Genomic DNA, 22347 nt, shown 5'->3' on the forward strand with positions numbered 1-22347 from the left:
TAATAGAAAATCAAGTTACATGAAGCAACACATGTGGAAACTAAAAGACAAACCGGGATAAAATGATTATCCTGAATTTGCAGATAAAATCCTAAAAGATCGAAAAATACAAAACGATCCCTAGGCCATGCACCTGCTTACAAATTGCCTTCTTCTCGCCTTCTCGGTAGCTCGTACGAACCCAGCAATGGCGCCCTCCCCACGAGCCATGCGTATCCTGGGCCTCCCATCTCTCTTCCTCCTCCTAGTCGGCGCAGGCGTCGCCACCGCAGACCTTAACTACACCGACTGCCCGAACGAAGGAAACTACACCCTCGGCGGCGTATTCCAGGCCAACCTCGACGCTCTCCTCTCCTTCCTCCCCGCCACGGCGTCTGGCGCGTCCGGGTTCGCCACGAACGCTACCGGCGCAGCGCCCGACCAGGCGTTCGGGCTCGCGCAGTGCCGCGCTGACGTTAACCCGTCCGAGTGCCGAGCGTGCCTCGATGCCTCAGCGCAGGAGGCGGCCAGCAACAGCAACTGCCCCGGCCAGAAATCCTCCATGGTCATCCACGACTACTGCCTCCTGCGGCACTCGAACGCGAGCTTCTTCGGCACCGCCGACACGTCGGTGATGTTGGGACTCTGGTCACTCTGCAACAACGGGAACGCGACGCAGCCCGAGCTGTTCATGACGCAGCTGGTTTCTCTGATGAGAAACCTCAGTAGCCTGGCGGCGTACTCATCCCCGCGGATGTTCGCGGTCGGCGAGGCCGATGTCACGTCCTTCACGAAGATCTACGGCATGGCCCAGTGCACACGCGACCTCGGCGGCGACGACTGCAACCGCTGCCTCAGTGGAACCGTCACGGACATCCTCAGCAGCTGCAACGGAAAGATAGGCGGACAGAACATCCGCCGGAGCTGCTCCGTCCGGTACGAGGAATCCCTTTTCTACAGCGCCAAGGCCGCCGAGGCGGCGATGTCGCCGCCTGCTCCAGCAGGCGGCGGACTCAACGGTACCGACCACTCCGGTGAGTCAATAAAAGTCTCCGTCAACTTTGTGTTCCCTGCGCCAACGCGTTTCTAGCTGGCTGACACTAGCGTCCATACAGTTCCTGTTCTCTGTTTTGGAATTGTCGTTTCAATCTTGAAAGTTTGCGTACACAAAAACGCACCGGATTTCTACCACTCCGTATTAGGCATGGCGGCATGCAACGTGCTTTCGGTGGTCAAAGTAGCGAGTTGAAAAGTTTAGACAGCGACTGAACTAGAGGAAATGGTAAACTATTCTGAATTTCGTGACAGGAGGAAACAATTCCACGGTCAAGATAGCTCTGGCGGTCTCTGTTCCTGTCGCTGCCGTGCTGCTGGTGCTGTTGATCACTGCTTTGTACCTGTGCAAGAGGAAGAACAAGAAGCCACACGAGCATGTGCAGATTTCCAGCGCCGGTCAGTGATTCTCCATCGATTATAGCAAATCTCTGAAGAATAACAGCATATGAGGCTTAATTCTCTAGTACTTTTGTTTTTGTGTGGACTGCAGCTGACTGTGAGGATGGAGAAGACATGGGAAGTTCAGAGTCTCTCCTGTACGATCTGAGCACTCTAAGAGCTGCCACGGACAACTTCTCTGAAGAAAATAAGCTAGGGGAAGGCGGGTTTGGGCCGGTCTACAAAGTACGTAACACTATTATTATCTTGGAAGATCAGCTCATTTTTTTTTTTTACTTGGAACATGAGCATCCACTATTCTCCATGCCTGAAACTGAACTTGGATGTTGGTCAGGGCACACTGCAGGATGGGCAGGAGATCGCGGTGAAGAGGCTGTCGAAAACCTCCCAGCAAGGGCACGTGGAGATGAAGAACGAGGTTGTGCTAGTCGCGAAGCTCCAGCACAAGAATCTGGTGCGCTTGCTGGGCTGCTGCATCCAGGAGCAGGAGATGCTCCTCGTATACGAGTTCCTCGCCAACAAAAGCCTCGACAAAATTCTATTCGGTTCGTGTCTATACTCTATATCTAGTTCTTCCGATTCCCGGCCAACTGTTGATCTAAGCGACATTCAGTTCCTTCAAGTCATCACCCACGTAAATGTTTACTGAAGCGTGCTAAATTGCAGATCCTGTGAGGAGGCAAGAGCTTACCTGGGGGCACAGGTTCAGGATCATCCAGGGTATCGGTCGAGGCCTTCTTTACCTCCACGAGGACTCGAGACTGACCATCATCCACCGGGACCTCAAAGCTAGCAACATCTTGCTAGACCCCGACATGAGCCCCAAGATCTCCGACTTCGGCCTCGCCAAGCTATTCAGCCTGGACACCAGCGTCGGGAACACCAGCCACATCGCCGGAACCTAGTGAGTTTATTTGTTAGATTGATCGAGCAGCAACACGGAGTAATGCTGCTCTGTACCTGAACGGAGCCGAGCTAACATAACAAAATGCGGTGTATTTCTTGAAATGCAGCGGGTACATGGCGCCGGAGTACGCCCTGCACGGCATCTTCTCGGCCAAATCGGACGTGTACAGCTACGGCGTTCTGGTCCTGGAGATCATCGCGGGTCGCCGCAACACTTTCAGCCAGTATCCAGGCACAAATAACGAAGATCTTCTGACCACGGTAACCTTGATATTAATACCCTGCTACCAATTTACGTACTAGGAGTCTAGAGCTTTGCTAATGGCAGATCGATCGGTAACTAATTGTGCACTTGCATCATGCATGTACAGGTGTGGAGGCACTGGAGCCATGGGAGCGTAACGGGGTTGCTCGACGGCTGCTCAGCCGACGGTCTCCAGCCGTCCGAGATGCTGCGGTGTGTCCACGTGGGGCTGCTCTGCGTCCAGGAGGACGCGCACCTGCGTCCAAGCATGGCGACCGTCGTCGTCATGCTCAACAGCCGCTCAATTACTCTCCCGGTGCCGACGCCGCCAGCCTACCTCGTTCGGAGCCGCGCGGGCGCATTGGGGAGGAGCCAGACGCACGAGGAAGAGACTCCGGCCGGAGCTGTTCGTGAGCCGTTTGGTAACGACGCCTATATTTCTGACATGGAGCCCCGGTGAACCGATGGCGGAAATTTTCCTGTTTCTTGTGATTTGGCCAGCTAGATGTTGTATGGAGAGAAATGAAGCTTGTGTCTGTATGTGTATTATGTTTGGATCTCAACAAAGTTTTATGGTGCAGTTTCAGCCCATTAATTATAGACAACAATCGTTCATATGTTGACTGACGAGGAAATAATTAGCTGTTTGATTTTATGCTAAAGCAGTGATGTTTTACCTTTCTATTCAGCTGATGCTCTCACCCCTTAACTAGCCATTACGAAGCACAACACACATGAACACAGCGAAGTAAGCACACATGTCAACAGACACACAAGCTAACTGCATCACCTATTAAGGATTGTTAGGGCAAGCTATAAAGCCCTGATCAAAAGCAACGACGTTCCAAGGGCATAGAAGTCTGTGGAACCCCTTGATCAAAAGATACTAGCATTGTCTTATCAGTAAAGGTTCACCATTATCAAGTTCAACTAAAACTACATATGAACATCATAAACATGCATACAAATTCGGTAGTGGCGCTGCCGCCTAGCCATGATCGAGGCAGGTGTAGAGCCTGGCGGTGGAGGACTTGGCCTTGTAGTGATCATCTTCATGGCGAAGGCCTGGAGCTGGAACTCCACGACGTCGCCGTGATGCAGATCATACTTGTAGACCGTATGCGCCTAGTTCCCGCCGAAGACCACCTGGCCACCATGGTAGGTGACTTGCACCCACTCGTCGCACAAGCGACATGCAGACAAGGGCACACTGCGTGCCAGTGCGATCTTGATCGACTCCCGCAGCGCGTGCTGGAACCATGGGGGGACGACGAGCATGTGGATGTCATCCGTGGATAGCTGCATGACAAACCGCCGCGGCATCATCGCCCTAGCCATGTGCCCCAGCTTCGGCTGACTGCCGAGGGTGGGAGGTGGTATCAGCACAACCTCCACCCTGCCAGTCATCTTCAACATTAGCGCTCTCGTCCAGTGGTTCATGGCGATGTGGTCCTGGTAGCCGGGTGGAGGGAAGAACCCCTTGCCCACCTTGTCGCACTCCAGCTTCACCACCTTATCGGAAAATCAAATGGATGTTAGAGTGATGATAATGTCATAGCCATTGGCAAGACAGTGACATGATCATGCCATTGCCATTGTCATTGCCTAGAGAGTGGCATGATCAAGCCATTGCCATTGGCTACACTATACATAGGCAAGGCAATGGCATGATCACAAGCATGTGCACATAGGCAGGACAATGGCATGATCACAAGCATGTACACACATGCAAGATAATGGCATGATCACAAGCATCTACACATAGGCAAGACTCATGCATGACCACAAAACATCTACACATAGGCAGAACAATGGCATGATCACAAGCATCTACACATAGGCAAGACAATGACATGATCTTGAACCAATCTTGATCATATCCTTGTCTTGCTGATTCTGGCACTGCAATGATTTCCCAATTTCTCAATTTGGGGAGTGCAATCATTTAACAGACTAACATTTGCACTCCACAAATTGGGAAATCTAGATGCCACATGTACGTACCAGCAAGGAAAATCTAGAAGCCACACCTACAAGCGCATGCATTACAACCCTAACGACCTCCGGTCGCTCTCCGTAGAGAGTTTAATCAATGGCAGTTGCCGCCGGTACCAAACCCTAATCGCTACCGGAATATATCTAGGCGTTAGGGGACTTACCGTGGAGAAATTGGGCACTCCTGTCGACGAAGGAACGCTTCGCGACCTTGACCGAGCCACCGGAGTCCGTGAAGTAGAGCCGCCGCTGTTGGAGGCAGCCGCTAGAGGGGGTGAACCCCCGCCTCCCCCAAATTGGCGAGGGTAGGGCCTACGAACGCAGGTGCCTTGCCTGCCTCCACGCTATCGGGACTGGGGACCGTCAGTCAGATCCTCTGAGGCGGACGACGAGGTCGTCGCCCTCATCGCGCGCCGCCTCGAACACTCCAGGGACGGGCTCTTCAGTGCTGCTGCGAGGTTCGCGCCTCCACCAGCCGCTAGCTTGTCGAGTTGGCGCGATGCCCACACTTCATGGGCGGACATCTCCTAATGGTGGGGAGTCCGCTGGGCGGAGGGGGAGGCGGAGGAGTGGCGGCCATGGAGGAAGCCGAGGGATGTGAGATTGCCGGTTGGGCGGTGAGGGGAGTGAAGTGGGGAGTTAAGCGATACGTCTGGTCTCCCGCGCTTCCTAACGAGTGCAAAACACCACACACATGGCGCTCGGCAGGGTCTGTCCGTGGAAAAAGCGGCTAAATCGATCTTCCTCCCGGATCAACTTTTAGCCTGCTTTAAAGGTGTTGTGCAAAATCTTCATGCGACCTGGGCTTCCAAACAGCCCGAATTTTGACCCCCTAGATTAGAAAAAAGGCTTTGTTAGCAACCAAACACGCCCTCAAAGAATGGTGTTTTGGGCTGAACTTCTAGTTTTTTTTTTAGAACCACCTGTAGGTCATTTTTTCTTTTGCGTTATCTAAGCGTACGTGTGTTAGTCGTTTCAGTATTCGATAAAGAAGTCAATCCTCTTCCTAAGAGCATCTTTAATACAAATCTCTTAAATCAGCGAAAACCATACTACATATATTGATTATAAACTATACATATATTGGATCTCTTGATTATAAACTATACATATATTGGATTAGTGAACAAGGGAAAATCTCAAGAAAGGTTTTCTTATTATGTACAAAATTTTATTTTATTAATACGTACTTGCAGTGCTAAAGTACTAGAAATTACTAGATAATACCCCGCGCGTTGCGGCGGAACTGTATGCTACAAAATGAAATTACTGGAGAAAGCGTGAACCGGAACAATATAACCAATAAACCAAGGACCGCATATACATCGGGAGAATACGCTCCCATGTTGTATAAAAGACAATAGAATATCATAGTCAGGAAGACTTCAATACCTAATAGCATAGAAAAAGTATAGTAAGACAAATGGGTATATAGTATATACATTGAAAAATAAATGATGTCCGCAGTTTGGGCGGAACATAAAGTATTTTGTATCTTCCAAGTGAACAAAAACCGTTTGGATTTTGTAGGAAAGGAAGGTGCACCCGAGATCAAGTACTTGATTGGATGGAAGCACATTCATATATCATTATCAGGTCGACGATTTCTGCATTTCAAGGAAGACCAGAAACAATTTAGTTTCAATTCAAGCAGTGATTGAAGGAGAGAAACACAATATAATAATGGAGAAGAACATATGTTTGATCATGTACTGAACATATTATGAAGACAGAAATTAAAAATGATCATCCGATGATGTTGTATAAGCAAACTAAAAGGTATTTATTTCCTTCGGGTACTCATCTACCCATCTAATTAAACACAAACATTATTTGCTAGTTTGGTCATGTCCCCTCTAATCTGCAATGGAAAAGAAAAGGCAACCTTTTGTAATAAGTGTGTAAAAGCTGCTAGCAACTATTGGCAGTAAGTAATAGGAATTTAGGATATCAGCATTTTAACTCGAGATTCCTCTTTCCATGCACAATCAGATAAAAAGAGAAGAGCAATCAAATGTACGAATATTTACCCAAGATCTGACAATACAAACCTTAGGTGGTCACAGGCTTCAATATCTTGCAAACCTGAACATACTAAACGATCAGAAGTGCAAATTTCTTGTTCCCTGATGTAAAGTTCATTCTTGGTCTCCACCTGAACCAAACGGAGCAAATAATGTAAAATCAAGGTCACATGCCGTGAAAAATAAAAAGCTTTTTAGTAGTTTGTTGTAATTGAAGGGTAAGATAAAAAAAAGGCAATTCCCTTCACTACATGGTCCTTGCTACTTGCTAGATGCTATGTGCTTGTAGAACCCTTTGACTCTTTGAGGGAAGTGATAGTAAATGACCGGTAGCTGCAGATTGTGCAAGATGGAGAATTCCTCAATAGATGTACGAACTACGAAGCCAGTAACCGGGACGAATTAATGGGTGTTATCCTCCATGATCTTCCGAATTGCAAGACAAACTGGCCAACTTCACTGGCGGCCTGCTACAGAAAGGCGGGAGATGGCATATACTTCCAGAGCCAGCAAACCACGAGGCCCATCGCCACAGCGAGGTGGATGCAATGGTAATCGTAGGCAGGGCTGACCCACGAAGACTATGAATCTGAATACACAACTGATTGTGAGAACCGGAGTGCCAAAACTCAGTCATGACAATGACCATGCTTGGGTTCCTGGGAACAGAGCAGGAGGATATTTGACGAAGTGATGGGCAGGAAATCACGGTCGAGCAAGGTGAATTTATGGGAATACTTGGGACAGGGGAGGGGAGAAGACGGCACAGAGGGGCCTACTGGTATGCTTGCAATAATTTCTTGTGCATCTATTCTAGTATTTCTCACGGAATCACGGGGAGAGGAAGAAGAGAGGGTTATCGTAGACATTGATTGAGAGGAAGAGTTTGTTAGACTATCCAGATTCTACTCAGTGGAAAACAGAAACAATGCTCCGTGGAGATGGGCCGAATAATGGCCTTCAATTATGACGCATGAACAACATCAAAACAGAACGGTGATTTGTCAATTGTCATTTAAAAGAAAAAAAGAAAAAAAAACTAAAGTTGCTGACGGGGCATGTAGCTGAGTTGGATAGGCTGCATGTTGAGAGAAATAGTTTAGTGGGGATGAACTTCTTACTTATATAAGATTCCCAACAAGGAGTGCCTCACCCCTCAAGTATTCTTTGCAAAATCGGTCAAATATTATTAGCGTAGCCACCATTATTGAGCAGCATGTTCATATAATATTTTCCATTCCACTTCCATCAATATATGAAAATTACAAGTTAGTGTCGAGATCTTTCAAATATTATTAGGATAAGAAGTATGCTCAGATAATATTTTCTTTCCACTCCCATCAGCATTCTGAAATTACATGTTAGTGCTGAGATCTTATTGTGTTGAATATGTTATTATCAACGTTAGTTCTGAGGTCTTAATGGCATATGCTATCAAAATTGAGTAGTGCTTCATCCTGAGCCTATATAATGACATAAGAAAAGTTATGCACATAATACGGTTTTCTTGCTTCATATCATCCCAAATGAAACTGTAATTTCTGATTATAAAGCAAAAGTTCCTAGGTGGTTGCAGATATAAGATTTCTAAGCCAATGTAATTCAATGCAAGCTGCTTATATTTTTTTACATTCAGTAGGAAACTAAATTGCACTTACTATTTTGTGTTCTTATTTTATCTTGACAAACCATGATATTTTCTAAATTATTTAAGCTTAGCTTTTCCTGTATGCTTTTGTAGTCACAAATGTATTGCATGTTACCGTCTTGATAGTCCCGGGGAAAAAGCTTGTGGTTTGATCAACTATTGGTGACTTGCTAAGGCTACTATTGTAGAGATCATGACTACTCTCTTTCACTCACAGTTTGTACACAATAAGATTATATCTACCATGGAAACTGGGGAATAAGTGTCAAATTTTTTTGGTCAAGAAACCGATTGATGATTGGTATATTACATATGCTCAGTTTATCACTTTCTTCCAGTTTATGGCCTCTTTGTGATGCCTTTTTCCTGTGCTTGCCATAATTGATGTATTAATACTCTACTGGTTCCTTATACTCCAATTTAGAGGTTTCCAAATATTGTGATGGAGTTCGTTTTCAGAATTTTGTTATGTCGAAGAAAAACAATCTGGTTTACGCAATTCAGAAATTCTCAAGTTGCATAAAATAAAATATATTATTGTTGCGGTCAGAAACCCACCGACGGGCAGCGACTGGCAACACCGTAGAGCCGGGAATCTCCCAGGACTGCGGCTGGCCCTGGTCCCTTCGAGCGACGGCCCGCAAAGCCTTCTGGTCACACGTCCGATGCTGTCGCAAGGGCGTGCCACCTGACCTATACCTGGTCAGGAAGGTGTTGGATGATGCCTCGCTTAGTTTCCTGCATGGCATACACGTAAACGTTAAATACGAACCTCGATCGGCTCTCAGGTTGTCTCGTGAATCGGCTCAAAGAGCCGATCCACCCATGATTCGTACGAGGTGTACGAATATATGGTGGTCCTGCTTGATCAAGATAAAGCTAAAGCGATCTACGACGATTTAGGGTTTTCACCGCATAATCGGATCGTCCTACTCACGATTGGGCCTCGCGCTCGCGTACGGTGATCGTAAGCCGATCCTAGACAGGGCCTAAAAACCAACACGAGGTTGATCCCCGGAACATCCTGTCTAGGGCTAGCAAACACCACCCTACACGCCGCTGGATCCTCCAACCCTTTGTAAGGCCTAACTATTGCGGATATTAAACTAATCCTTGAAGAACAAGGAGCAACCGTAACAGATCGGATCTACTAAACAATGATCAAGCGGGTGCCGCCCCTACACCTAAGGTAGGTGTAAGGGCGGCTAGATGTCTAAGGGTTGCACTACGACAAGCATATGATACGAAGAACAATGCTAACCCTAACACATCTAAGATAACTACGTTGCTCGCCATAAAAAAGGCTTCGATGACGAGCAACGCATGAACAACGTAATAAGCTTGTGCTGCCTAGATCGCAAGATGCGATCTAGGCAGCATGGTGCTTACCGGAAGAAACCCTCGAGACGAGGAGTTGGCGATGCGCCGAGATTGATTTGTGTTGAACGTTGGTTGTTTATTTCATAAACCCTAGATACATATTTATAGTCCAGGGGACTTTCTAATTCAAGCGTGCACCTAACCGTGCACGGGTAAAACTCTAACTCCTAACCGACACGTATTCTACTATGGTACAGATACACGGGCAAACTAGCCCAAACTTTGCATGTAAGGCCGATTCACGTATTTCTTCTATATATATTCTTCAAACCCATCTTGATCGCGGCCCACCTCTGACTCGGTCAAATTCTGGTGATAACACATGCCCCCCTGGTTTTGGAAATGACATTTCCAAAATCATTACGCTTTTCTTCCGTCGGGTCATGTCGTGGCAGAGCAGAACTGCCGCAGAATCTTCCATCATCTCGCCTCGCCTCATGGGCTTCTCTGCACGAATTGATAATTTCGGCATAACGTCCTCGAGAACCGTCATGGCATTAAACCTCCACTACACCCACTTTATTTATCTGTGCCGAACGGTTCGCCACTCCATCCCCTTGCTCGTTCTGTCCACCGGCGCCAAAAACCCTCTTCCCTCGTAGCAATGTCTTCCTCTTCCTCTTCCCCCTCGGGCTTGCCCCTCCAATCCTCGCCGAAGAGCAAGAATGAAGACGACCTCTACTCCGGGCGAACCCCATCTCCTCCGACAAGGAGGAGAAAGCAGGAGAAGTAGAGAAGACAGGGCCTCCCCTCCGCCAAGCTCCCGCCGAAGAAGCGCTCCCGCATGTGGGCGGACAGCGAGGACGAGGATGATGACGAGGAAGGAGAAGAGGAGGAGGAGGAGGAGGATGATTCCTCCTCTTCCGCTGGGTACCCGCCGACGAAGCGCTTCCGCGCTTGGGCGGACAGCGAGGATGATGATGATGACGAGGAAGAGGAAGCTCCGGCCGACGGCTGGGGCAGCAGCGGCGAGGAATTCTCCGGCAGTAGCGCCGACGGCGACGCCGACGACGATGCTAGCGAGGATTAGTTATGTAGGATTAGTAGTCCCGGAGCAATCGGCTCTTTCTTTTGCTCTTCCTTGCTTTGAGCAATCGGCTCTTCATTGTAAAAATCCTCTCTTATTAATGAAGAAGACTTTTCCTTAACTTGATTTTGCCGATTTCCCTTCGTACTGATTATGCCGATTGTTAGTTGGATCAACGCTTAATGAGCCGATGACAACGCATCGACCTCTTATGATAAATTTCGAGATAGGCCAATTTAGCCATCTCCTCAAATGGTACCCTGTGAACCCGCAGTCACTGAGCGTATTATTAACGGCCACCTTTGTCTTCGGAAGAGCTCTAGGACCATTGCTGAATCAATCCGGAGGCCGGAGCTGATACTTCTGCAGGACAGGCTCCTGCTCCGTTTTTCCCGCAACAACTATTCCTCAAAGCTGAGATGTAGAGCCAGCCAATTTCAACCAAATCGGCTTCCTATAGCAAAGGGTCTTCCAGGGCAAGCTGCCCCCCAAGCCTCACTTAAGGCGAGGAAAGTGGTGAGTCAGCCAAATGTGCCACCATTGGCCTTCAAGTCATAATGCAGAGCCAGCCGATTCCAACAAAATCGGCTCCTCGTAGCAGAAAATCTTCGGGCGAGCTGCCCCCGAGCTTCTTCAGTCCACTTCTTGCGCCTTGCCGGTCGGATCGGCCCCTTTCCTTTGGCGGATTTGATGCAACCCATCCTTAACCCGATCCGCACGTCCATGCCGCTCTTGGCATTGGTCGGGGTCATGATCCCTCAAACTTGCCCCGGCTGATACTGCGGACTCGAATGCTCGCAAAAAGAATCCGGAGGTTCTTGAAGAGAGGATCTGAGCCACCAAACCACTCCATTGAGGAGTTCTTCCATTATAGTCTCTCTTCGTGGCCCACTTCCTGCTCCATTGACCCTCTGCTTATAACAGTTATACCTCTTGAGTCGATGGCCATGCATCGGCTTTCTATCCTTAGGTCGATGTCTGCTGCATCGGCTGTGCTTAAATTTTTTTGAATTTTTTACGGCCGATTTATGTATCGCCCCCCATACTTCAATACCCATCATCAAAGAATATCTTGGGCTGGTGGGCATTTGAAAGATACTTCTACTTCATATCCTCGTGTTTTATCCACCTAGGTGCCCCCCGAGCCGATTCTTTCAAGGGATTTGATGGTATCGCCTCTTTAGGTATTCCCTGCTGGATCAAATGTTGAACCCGTGCAGAATGGATGGTGAGGATAATTTTGGCCGATTGCTGGAATCGGCCTCCACGTTGCTTGTTCGATGAAGGTTTTGTAATGTTCCTCCATAAATCCTTGGGGCCGATCACCTGGATCGGCATCGCCACGTTTGTTCATCGATGTTTGCTTTTGTTACACGGTCAGGCCGGTGGATAAAACCAGCCTAACCCCGTTCTTCGTCACGTCGATGCGCTCGCAGTCGTCCAAATTGATGCCTGAGAGTGGCTCTTGGCCTGACGTCTCCCAAACGTTCATGCCAGCCGTCGAAATCTCGGCTGAATCATCTGCGTGGACGACTTCTACTTCATCTCCATCCCACTGTATTAGGCATTGGTGCATCGTGGATGAAATGCAACAGTTTGGCGTGGATCCAATCTCTCCCTAGTAGGACAAGCATAGGAGCTTTTGTCGTCGACAATAAAGAACGTCGTAGGGACAGCTTTCCTTCCTACGGTCGGATCCACATTCGAACACCTTGTGCGTCGGATGCTTGGCCGTTGAAATCGCTCGTTGTTACATTGGTCTTGATCGGATCCGAGCTGGAGCGTCCCAACCGACGTAGCATGGAGTATGGCATAATGTTAATCGCCGCTCCGGTGTCCACCAACATCTTGTTGACAGGCTGCCCATCGATGTATCCTCGCAAGTACAGGGCCTTCAGATGCCTGTAACTTCTTTCTCGTGGTTTCTCAAAGATGACCGGCCGTGGGCCGCAGTCCAGTTGTGCCACAGGTGCTTCGTCTAATCCTGGAGCGCTAAACTCCGTTGGAAGGATGAAGACCATGTTTGTGCCAGCCGATGTCTCATCATCGGCTTTCCTTTGCTTGTGGCGCCACTCTTTTCTTTGTGGCCGACCTTCTTCGTCCAGGGTTCGCTGAATTTTGGCGGCCGGATCAGGTCGTGCCTTCCTCAACGTGTGCGGGTATAACCTTTCAGCCTTCTTCCAACACACGCAGACGCTGAACCCTTCGCTTCGGGAACGGCTGAGCCCATCAGGGCACCACTTTGGCCGATGATACTTGTCTTCTTCATCATCGTCCTCTAGTTCCTCGAGATCTTCCACCCGAGCGGACTCAACATGCTTGTTCCGAGGCGGGAGAGGCCCTAGACGTTTGAACACGGATACGTTAGCCGCATCCTTCTTCCTTTGTTTACATTCTGGGCAATCCTACAATCGGCTCATTCCTGAATCCCAGCAGTGTCTGAAGAAGGGGCAGTCCCAATGCCTATCCACGTCGTCTTGCTCCCTCGACTTTTCCTTGGCGTGGCGCTCATATCGCTCCTCGTCGTGATCATGCCGACGACGTCTCCTGTCGTCCCTAGCCGGACGATCTTTTTCATCGCCGTCGTTGTATCGCCGGCGTTGGTCATACCGACTCACATACTTGTTGAGGAGGTGATCGAGAGAGGTCGCCGATATCTTATGTTCTTCACTTCTCCCTCCGTGACGTAGCGCTTGCCGTCGTGGCGGAGCCGATCGCGTGGAGCGGCTTCCTCTCGTGTCTTTGCTATGAGAGCAGCTGCCCTCATCTCCGTCCTTACCGCAGTGGTGCCCAGGTCCCACCATGTTGATATTGCACGAGAAATCTGGCTGGCACCCTCCATGGTAAGTATACCCCACCATATTAACGGCGGGGAAGGGGTGTGTGTCGACCTTCATGGCGTACTCGGTTGAAAATTAGCCGCCCTTTTTCTATCGCCATTTGGATCCGCCGACGCCACACCCTGCAGTCGTTAGTGGTGTGGGTGAACGTGTTATGCCACTTGCGCATGGCTTTCCGTTCAGCTCCCGCACCGTGGGGATCTTGTGGCCTTCGGGTACCTTTAGCCGCTTCTCCGTGAGTAAGAGGTCGAAAATCTGCTCAGCTTTGGTCACGTCGAAGTCGAACCCTTTTGGAGGGCCTTGTGGCTTAACCCACTTGCAGGACACGGGGCCTCGCCGCCCGAGTCCATTCAGCCACTCGCTACCTCTCGATCTCCCGCAGCACCTTCATCTTCGTCCGCCTCAACCAGGACCACCGCACGCTTGAATTTATCCCGGTAAACATCCGGGTGGCGCTGTTCATATGCCGACAGCCTTCGCACCATGTGTGCCAATGAAGGGTAGTCTCGCTTGGGAGGCCACGTCCTTGATCGATGATGAGAGACCCACCACCGCCAACTCGATCGCTTCTTTTTCACTTACGTGAACCGAATAGCATCGGTTCCTAATGGTCCCGAAGCGCTGGATGTATTCTCGACACCGTTTCCACGCGCTCTCGTCGTACTTGTGCTAGATCGGCAATACCAGCCTCGGAAGCCTCTGAGTGATACTGTATGTGGAATTGCTCTTCCAACTGCTTCCAAGTCCGGATCGAGTTCGGTGGCAGCGATGTGTACCACCCGAAAGCCGATCCCGTGAGGGATTGTGCGAAGAACCTCACACGCAGCTCGTCTGATGCCGAGATCGTGCCCAGCCTGTGCCAAATATCGGCTCACATGCTCGATGGAGCTGGAACCATCTGATCCACTAAACTTTGTAAAGTCGGGGAGCCGATATTTGGGTGGTAGCGGGATCAATTCGTACTCGTTGGGGTACGGCTTGGTATAGCCGAATGTCTTCCTTTTCGGCATCATGCCGAACCGATCTGTCGGAATTGTACAAATCTGATCCGCGGTGATGGCTGAAGGTGTCGAACCCCGAAGATTCGCCGGGGTGGCATACTTAGCCAGCCATGCTTGCTTTTCCAGCTTCTGAGCCAACCGCAGGAGCTGAGCTCCGGAGGTTTGTCGGAGTGGCATACTTAGCTAACCACGTTTGCTTCTCAAGATCTGCTCCCGACGTTCCTCCCGCTGTTCCGCAGGCCCCCGCTCGTTGCAGCTCGGTTCGAGAGTGCCCGTGCACCGCAGCCTGGCACGTATGCGCACGTGTATCCGTGCGGGATCTCCTTGGGCGCCTCGGTAGGAATTGGTAGTCACTAGGATCACCACCAATCTTGTAGACGACGTATGCCGATGAGTTCGGCACTTCGGTGCTGCCAACGCGAACGGCAGCGGTGGACGGGACTCGGAGTGGCATCTCTCCTTTGTAAGTCCCCGCAGCTGGTCCCGACGGAGAATACCGATGGCTCATGATTTCCCGGATCACGCGCGAGCGACACGCTCCAAAGTGTTCACCGGGCTCTCGTAGTGGCGGTGCAGCGAATGAGCCACCATGAAGTTGATCTCCCGACGCAGCCGACTCGGTGCGTTCTTCCGACGGGGCGGACATGTCCACTCCATCGAGCGCGCCTTCCGGTGAGAACCCCTTCCACCCGATGCCGTGGGAGCGGGTTCCGTGGAAAGAGCCGATGAGGTCGGCTTCGAGGACCGCCTTGATCTCGTCATGCTTCTTCTTGAGCTCGTCGGCCGGATCCTCGTACTTGACCGGAGTGCTTTCCGCCATCTCGGATGTAGATGGCGATGCGGTGGATGTCGAAGATGGTCCCACCGGGCGTGCCGGAATGTGTTGCGGTCGAAACCCACCGGCGGGCAGCGACCGGCAACACCGTAGAGCCGGGAATCTCCCGAGACCGCGGCTGGCCCCGGTCCCTCCGAGCGACGGCCCGCAAAGCCTTCCGGTCACACGTCCGATGCTCGTCGCAAGGGCGTGCCACCCGACCTATACCTGGTCGAGGAAGGTGTTGGATGATGCCTCGCTTAGTTTCCTGCATGGCATACACGTAAACGTTAAATACGAGCCTCGATCGGCTCTCGAGTTGTCTCCGTGAATCGGCTCAAAGAGCCGATCCACCCATGATTCGTACGAGGTGTACGAATATATGGTGGTCCCGCTTGATCAAGATAAAGCTAAAGCGATCTACGACGATTTAGGGTTTTCACCGCATAATCGGATCGTCCTACTCACGATTGGGCCTCGCGCTCGCGTACGGTGATCGTAAGCCGATCCTAGACAGGGCCTAAAAACCAACACGAGGTTGATCCCCGGAACATCCTGTCTAGGGCTAGCAAACTCCACCCTACACGCCGCTGGATCCTCCAACCCTTTGTAAGGCCTAACTATTGCGGATATTAAACTAATCCTTGAAGAACAAGGAGCAACCGTAACAGATCGAATCTACTAAACAATGATCAAGCGGGGTGCCGCCCCTACACCTAAGGTAGGTGTAAGGGCGGCTAGATGTCTAAGGGTTGCACTACGACAACATATGATACGAAGAACAATGCTAACCCTAACACATCTAAGATAACTACGTTGCTCGCCATCAAAAAGGCTTCAGTACGAGCAACGCATAAACAACGTAATAAGCTTGTGCTGCCTAGATCGCAAGATGCGATCTAGGCAGCATGGTGCTTACCGGAAGAAACCCTCGAGACGAAGGAGTTGGCGATGCGTCGAGATTGATTTGTGTTGAACGTTGGTTGTTTATTTCATAAACCCTAGATACATATTTATAGTCCAGGGGACTTTCTAATTCAAGCGTGCACCTAACCGTGCACGGGTAAAACTCTAACTCCTAACCGACACGTATCCTACTATGGTACAGATACACGGGCAAACTAGCCCAAACTTTGCATGTAAGGCCGATTCACGTATTTCTTCTATATATATTCTTCAAACCCATCTTGCTCGCGGCCCACCTCTGACTCGATCAAATTCTGGTGATAACAATTATGTGTTAGTTGCGAAACTAACAAGAAACCGAATACTCAAGCATTATGTTGGGTTAATGATTGTATGTCTTACTTCAAATAAAAAATACGGCTGTTATGTGTTCTTATTGTACTCCTCGTGTATGTGCTTATTGTACTGCTCGCGTTAAGAAAGTGGATACTCTACTAATATGTGACCAAGACAACTCCCGACAAACTAATGGAGCTTTTGGTGACCGTATGAGCTTTTGGTGTCCATATTTGTTTTAGTGAGTTGCACATCATTGAGATTAAAGCATGTGTTTAGGTTACATGGAGTTGGTACAATTTATAGTTATTGTTATATCAGTATAGAAACTCTTTTTCTATGAGGAACAATATACAAACTTTTGGCCGACTAAGTGTGTGTTTCTATTAACGATAAATTATGGCAGTCTCAAGTTTTGGTCACTTGAATAATAGATAGAATTTACAGCTCTGAAAAACGATCAGATAGCCGTAGGTCGGCGCATTAGATGGGGTGGAGGGAATGGAGGGAGGTATAGCTGATCAAGGTGGAGGGCTAGGGAGATTGGTTAAGAGAAGAGATTGTACTGCAAATCGTAATGAGGATGGACGGTATCAGCCGAAAATAGTTGTAGACATTATTTGAGAATAGTGGTAGACATTGTTTGCGCGGGGCAAACCTTTGAAATAGTTTTGGTTCCCGTCGGTTAAGGGGCTGAAAATCTCGAACCAAACTTTTTGTCTTGCTACTCTTAGCAAGTAGAAAGATTCTTCTTGGAATTATTAAATTGTCATATCTGACTGTAGCATGTCAATGGAATGTTGTGTCCCCAATATACTAAAGCTAAAATAAGCTAAAACTTATGGTTTAACTTCTGACTTGATTCTTTCATTTGCGCTACCTAAAATTATGGTTAAATTCTAACTTGATTTTACCATTTGCGCGTTAGCGCAACGGGTCATCTAGTGTAGAAATATAGACTCGCATAAAGCCATAAACTGGGTGTTCATCAGATCCCAAAATTTCTGGTGGGGTGTTCTTTGCTTCCAATCATAAAGTGAAGGGTAAATGATATATATGACACACTCTCGAGGCTGTTAACATTAATCCACGCATTACAACCTTGAGGACTCGTGAGCTTACAAGATCATCTACCCAAAATGAAGAGAACTTACATGGAGTGCTGCATGGCATCACGGGCATCATCAGCGGGGATCAGCCGGTCAGGACATTGGCAGCCACCGGCCTCCTCGTTCTCATTCTTCTTGTCTGAAAGATTTGACCAACTGAAGCTATGATCTTGCATCTTATCACACAACTGAAGCAAAAGGTGATACATGAAGATGAACTAGGAATGCGGGATTAGGCAGCAGTGTGCGTATAATCTCCGAAAAAGCGGCCAATCTCCCGAAGGCAGTGAGAGAAAGATGGCTGAGATGGTTTAAGTTGTGGTACTCGGGATCGTCAGCGCATACAGCTATGATCTTGTCACCTTTCTCTACCTGTGATAAAAAAAAACAGAGAATATGATACAATTGTACGCTTGATGCCAAAATGGTTGTCCAGATACGTTGACTTGTGGCAGAGATATTGAAAGATCGGTTTGCCTGCCGGATCTAGCATAGGCATGAGGCCAATGGCCATGGCGCGGAGGAAGGTGCCGGGGAGGACTGGTTCCTGGTTGCAAACATCATCCACTTGTGAGAAAATAACAGTACATAATACAGAATTGTGACATTTCATAGAGGGATAAGTCTGCACTTATTATGATCATATCATTTACCTGCATGAGGCCAGGACATCAATGTGATCTTTGTCCTCGCAGAGGGTGCGAGGAACGAAGCCGTTGTTGTGAGGATAGACCACATACTAGTACATGATCCATTCAACCTGACAGACGGATTGCGACGCATGTCGCTTTTGACTTTTATGGGCATACTTCCTCGACGAAAAATGCTATCAATCCATTTACACTGAATTGAAGAAAATCCTCCTTACTTCTCCTCGAAATAGACTTTCGCCCCGCTTTATAAATAAAATCACACACGATCAAACCGATACAAGGTAGAGAGGGAAACCTCTTACAAAGCAGACCAAAAATATAAAAAGAAAGTACAGGAGAGGCCACACCCTCCACAATACAACCGAAACAACCGACTAAAGTTGAGGCCCCGCCTCCTTGTGAAGCCACCGGACATTGTCGTCTCGTACCACCAAGTTGTTGCCGGGAAGGGCCGCCTGCCCTCCCGCTCTGGGCCGTGGAGCGCCGATCCTGCCAGCAGCCAACAAGTACCGAGAACGAAGACCACAATGTCACGTGTAAAAGATAAGAGGCCGCCGAGTCCGCCTAACGTCTGGTCAGAGAGCACCAAAAGAGGATCTGAGCATGCCCACCGATGACGACGAGGGCAAGCCGAAGGTACCAAGCTCCACGACGACGCCCCCAAGAGGGTGACGACGCTAGGCGCCGCCATCATCGAGAATGAGAACGGTCAAAGGTTTTCACCCGGAGCTCTAGCATGGGGGAGCGACCACAACGGTGCCCCCAAGAGGGACACGACACCCACAGGCGCCGTCACCGTTGGCGCAAAAGCGCTGGGCTTTCGCCCGAAATCAACTCCCACCACAGCAAAGGAACCATGGGCAGCCCGCCCACACCAAACAAAGCCTCCGAGACATGGTCTGGGAGCCGCCACTGCCGAAGCACCACCAACGCCAGGAAACCCCACCGCCCACTCCACGCCATCCCCATGACCTAGGAGTGAAGCCACCACCACCGATACGTCGCCAGCTGGAAAGCCAACCGTGCAGTTTCCAGGGCCGCCGCCCCGGCATCCAAGCTCATCCCATCCGCCGGCAGCAAACTCCAGCCAGACCAGAAGTGAACCCTCCCCCGGTTTGGAACCCTCCTCACTCCGAGAGTTTCCCGGAAAAATAAAGGTCATTTTATACTTTGTCCTAAGTCTTCTGGAAGCCAATCTTGAGAATCCCTCAACCTTTTCAGGCGCATTTCATGGATGGACTCGCGTAAGATGACTAACCCAACTAGGATTTTCCTGCCTTGCATAAATGCCATCATCAACCTTTTTATACTTTGGTCAAAATTTTGAATTCGCTAGTGTGGAGATCGTTAAACAACTTGAGTAGGTCTATCTCATTAATCTCTCAAAAACTTTGTAGAACTCAGGTTATAATCCCCCTCCATCATACCCTGTACTAAAACATAATGATGTCGACGGGCAAGCTAGATGGCCGCATGACAGTCGCTACATCGAGTTAGGGCAGTTACAATGCAAGAAGCTTAGAAAAGTAAATCAATTTTTTTGAGCACTTGGCACATCTCCTATAGAAACATGCTTAACTAGGCACCTCTCCTATCGAAATAGGCATGGATTCTTAAGAAAAAATTTAACTCCTCTCTAAACAGTCGCCATTGTAGATCACCTTAGAAGGCAGGCAATAAATATTCAGTGTCAGCTTAGGATTTGACCTATCCAGTATGAACGCAAAAACATACTTTTCTCAGATCTCAATGTAACAAAATTTCATATTATTGTTTGTTCAGTAAGAACAGAAGATAATACACGAGCCAAACCACGGCGTCTTGAATACAAATTTGAGATACAGAGTACCACAAGGGTGGGAAAAATATGGCTAATACAAACCAATGCAAGAATGCAGAAATACAGACTCGCTCGTAAACCGGGTGTTCATAGGATCCCAAATGTTCTGACGGGGTGTTCTTTGCTGCCACCAATCATAGAGGGAAGGGCAAAGGATAAATAGTACAAACTCTACCGCCTCAGGCTGTGCATGATGTATTCGGCGTACAGATCCCTGAAAAGAATGAAAACAGTTTATGCCAACATTAGTCGACGCATTACAACCTCAATGACTCTTTGAGGTTACAGGATCAACTTCCAAAAATAATGAGATCGAGCTTACATGGAGTGCTGGATGGCAGCACGGGCATCATCAGCGGGGAGGAAGTCATTGACGGCCACCTCCTTGTTCTCATTCTTCTTATCTGAAAGATTTGACGGACAAAGAATCAGACGATTGAAGCAAACCAAGGAGATGCTACAAGAAAAACGTTAGCAGCAATGTGCAGCAGTAAGCGTACAGTCTTCGAAGAAGCGACGGATCTCCTGGAGGCGGTGAGGAGAGAGCTCGCTGAGATGGTTCAGGTTGTGGAACTCGGGGTCGTCGGCGCAGACAGCGATGATCTTGTCATCCTTCTCTCCCTGTGATTGAAAAAGAAAGCAGAGTATAACACAATTGTAAGCTCGATGCCGAAATGGTTGTCAAGATAAGTTGACTTGTGGCAGAGATGTTAAGGGGGGATTGTTTTGCGTGCCTGGTCGATCATAGGCATGAGGCCGATGGCCCTGGCCCGGAGGAAGGTGCCGGGGAGGACGGGTTCCTGGTTGCAAACGTCATCCACTTGTCAGGAAATGTAATAGCGCATATATAATGCAGAATCGCGACGTTTCGTAGAGGGAGATAAGTTTGCAGTTATTGTGATCGGATCATGTACCTGCATGAGGACGAGGACATCGATGGGATCGTTGTCCTCGCAGAGGGTGCGTGGGACGAAGCCGTAGTTGTGCGGGTACACCACGGACGAGTAGAGGATCCGGTCAACCTGATCACAGGGAAGCATCGATCAAGAACACATCCAGGCGAACACAAACGGAAATGAAGTTTTGAATTGAGAGGCGAAGGAAATGGGCGATGCGGACCTTGATCATGCCGGTCTTCTTGTCGAGCTCGTACTTGACCTTGCTCCCCTTGGTGATCTCCACCACCACGTTGAACACCGCCGGAGCTCCGGGGCCTGCATGCGCCGACGTACGATTGCGATAAATTAGCACGCGGCCCGCCCTCATGACGTGAGCGGCATCGATCAACATCTAGCGCGCCTTCGGTTGGATCTGACTGAAACGGAATGAGCTAGCGACTCACCGATCTCGAGATCGTGCCATGGGTGGGCGGCGACGGACCGCCGCGAGAGGGAGGAGAGGATCCGCTCGTTGAGGCGCGGCGCCTGCCGCTTCGCCTCCGACACCTCCATATCGGCGCTGCCGTTGGCTCCCTTCTCCTGGCTCATCTTCGCTCTGCCCACGAACGGAAACGAGGTTGCTCCTTGATCTGCTGTGTGTTGGATTGGAATGGTTGCTCGATGATGAGGACGGGATGGCCGCAACGTCCGTGGCTCGCCGCGCATATATAGGAGGCGGAGGAGGGAAGTGGGGCGGGGGGCGGAGCGGTTAACGCGTCCACGACGGAGATGGGAGGCGCATGCATGTGGTGTGGCGCCGTGCCGGCATGGTGCCGGTGCGAAGCTTCCGCCCGCGCGCGTCCAACCCCAACGTACCGGGATCACTCTCCCCGGTCCGGTCCAGCTCCAGCTCTCGTTCAGACCGTCAATAAGAATTTAAAAAGTAATTGAGCTCGGCAACTGGCGGAGCAGAATCCCAGCACATGCAGAACGTGCATGGATCAAAGCGCCTACTCACTCGCGACGCACTAAGCACTACCGCTCGCGCTAGCATGATGCTGTTAGATAAAGTTTCCTCGTATATTACAAGCCCCCAAAAGAAAGCGAGCAAGAGAAATTCCAGATCGTGGTCGCGCGCCACCCTGTTCGTCAACGTGCCGCACGTTGCGGCGATCATGTCAACTTTTTGGGGGTAGTTTTCTCCTAGTAATTATCTACCCACCAACCCCCTGTCTGATTAGCTAATTTAATTCACTTCACATCAAAGACCAATCTCGACAGATCAGTTTAGATAAAACTACTGTCTGATTAG

At 49.4% G+C, this 22347-nt stretch overlaps 2 protein-coding genes and 1 pseudogene across 2 annotated transcripts; 1 reads left to right on the top strand and 2 right to left on the bottom strand.

Annotated features, from left to right (window-relative positions):
* Window positions 1-187: 187 nt before the first annotated feature.
* Window positions 188-3169, top strand: LOC124650213 (cysteine-rich receptor-like protein kinase 44). Its single transcript, XM_047189770.1, has 7 exons — window positions 188-1013; window positions 1288-1431; window positions 1526-1659; window positions 1769-1979; window positions 2101-2338; window positions 2448-2601; window positions 2712-3169. The coding sequence occupies exons 1-7, from the start codon at window positions 188-190 to the stop codon at window positions 3042-3044; spliced, it is 2040 nt and encodes a 679-aa protein (XP_047045726.1). The 3' UTR covers window positions 3045-3169.
* Window positions 3170-17522: 14353 nt separating this feature from the next.
* Window positions 17523-19286, bottom strand: LOC124648582 (annotated as a pseudogene).
* A 775-nt stretch (window positions 19287-20061) lies between these two features.
* LOC124707490 (soluble inorganic pyrophosphatase-like) lies at window positions 20062-21744 on the bottom strand. The gene is made up of 7 exons (XM_047239146.1): window positions 21500-21744; window positions 21277-21371; window positions 21072-21179; window positions 20892-20957; window positions 20658-20778; window positions 20480-20561; window positions 20062-20371 (listed from the first exon to the last, which is right to left on the bottom strand). The coding sequence occupies exons 1-7, from the start codon at window positions 21642-21644 to the stop codon at window positions 20329-20331; spliced, it is 660 nt and encodes a 219-aa protein (XP_047095102.1). The 5' UTR covers window positions 21645-21744; the 3' UTR covers window positions 20062-20328.
* Window positions 21745-22347: the final 603 nt, after the last annotated feature.

Source organism: Lolium rigidum, chromosome 4, assembly GCF_022539505.1.
Source record: "Lolium rigidum isolate FL_2022 chromosome 4, APGP_CSIRO_Lrig_0.1, whole genome shotgun sequence".
NCBI classification, from domain to species: Eukaryota; Viridiplantae; Streptophyta; class Magnoliopsida; order Poales; family Poaceae; genus Lolium; species Lolium rigidum.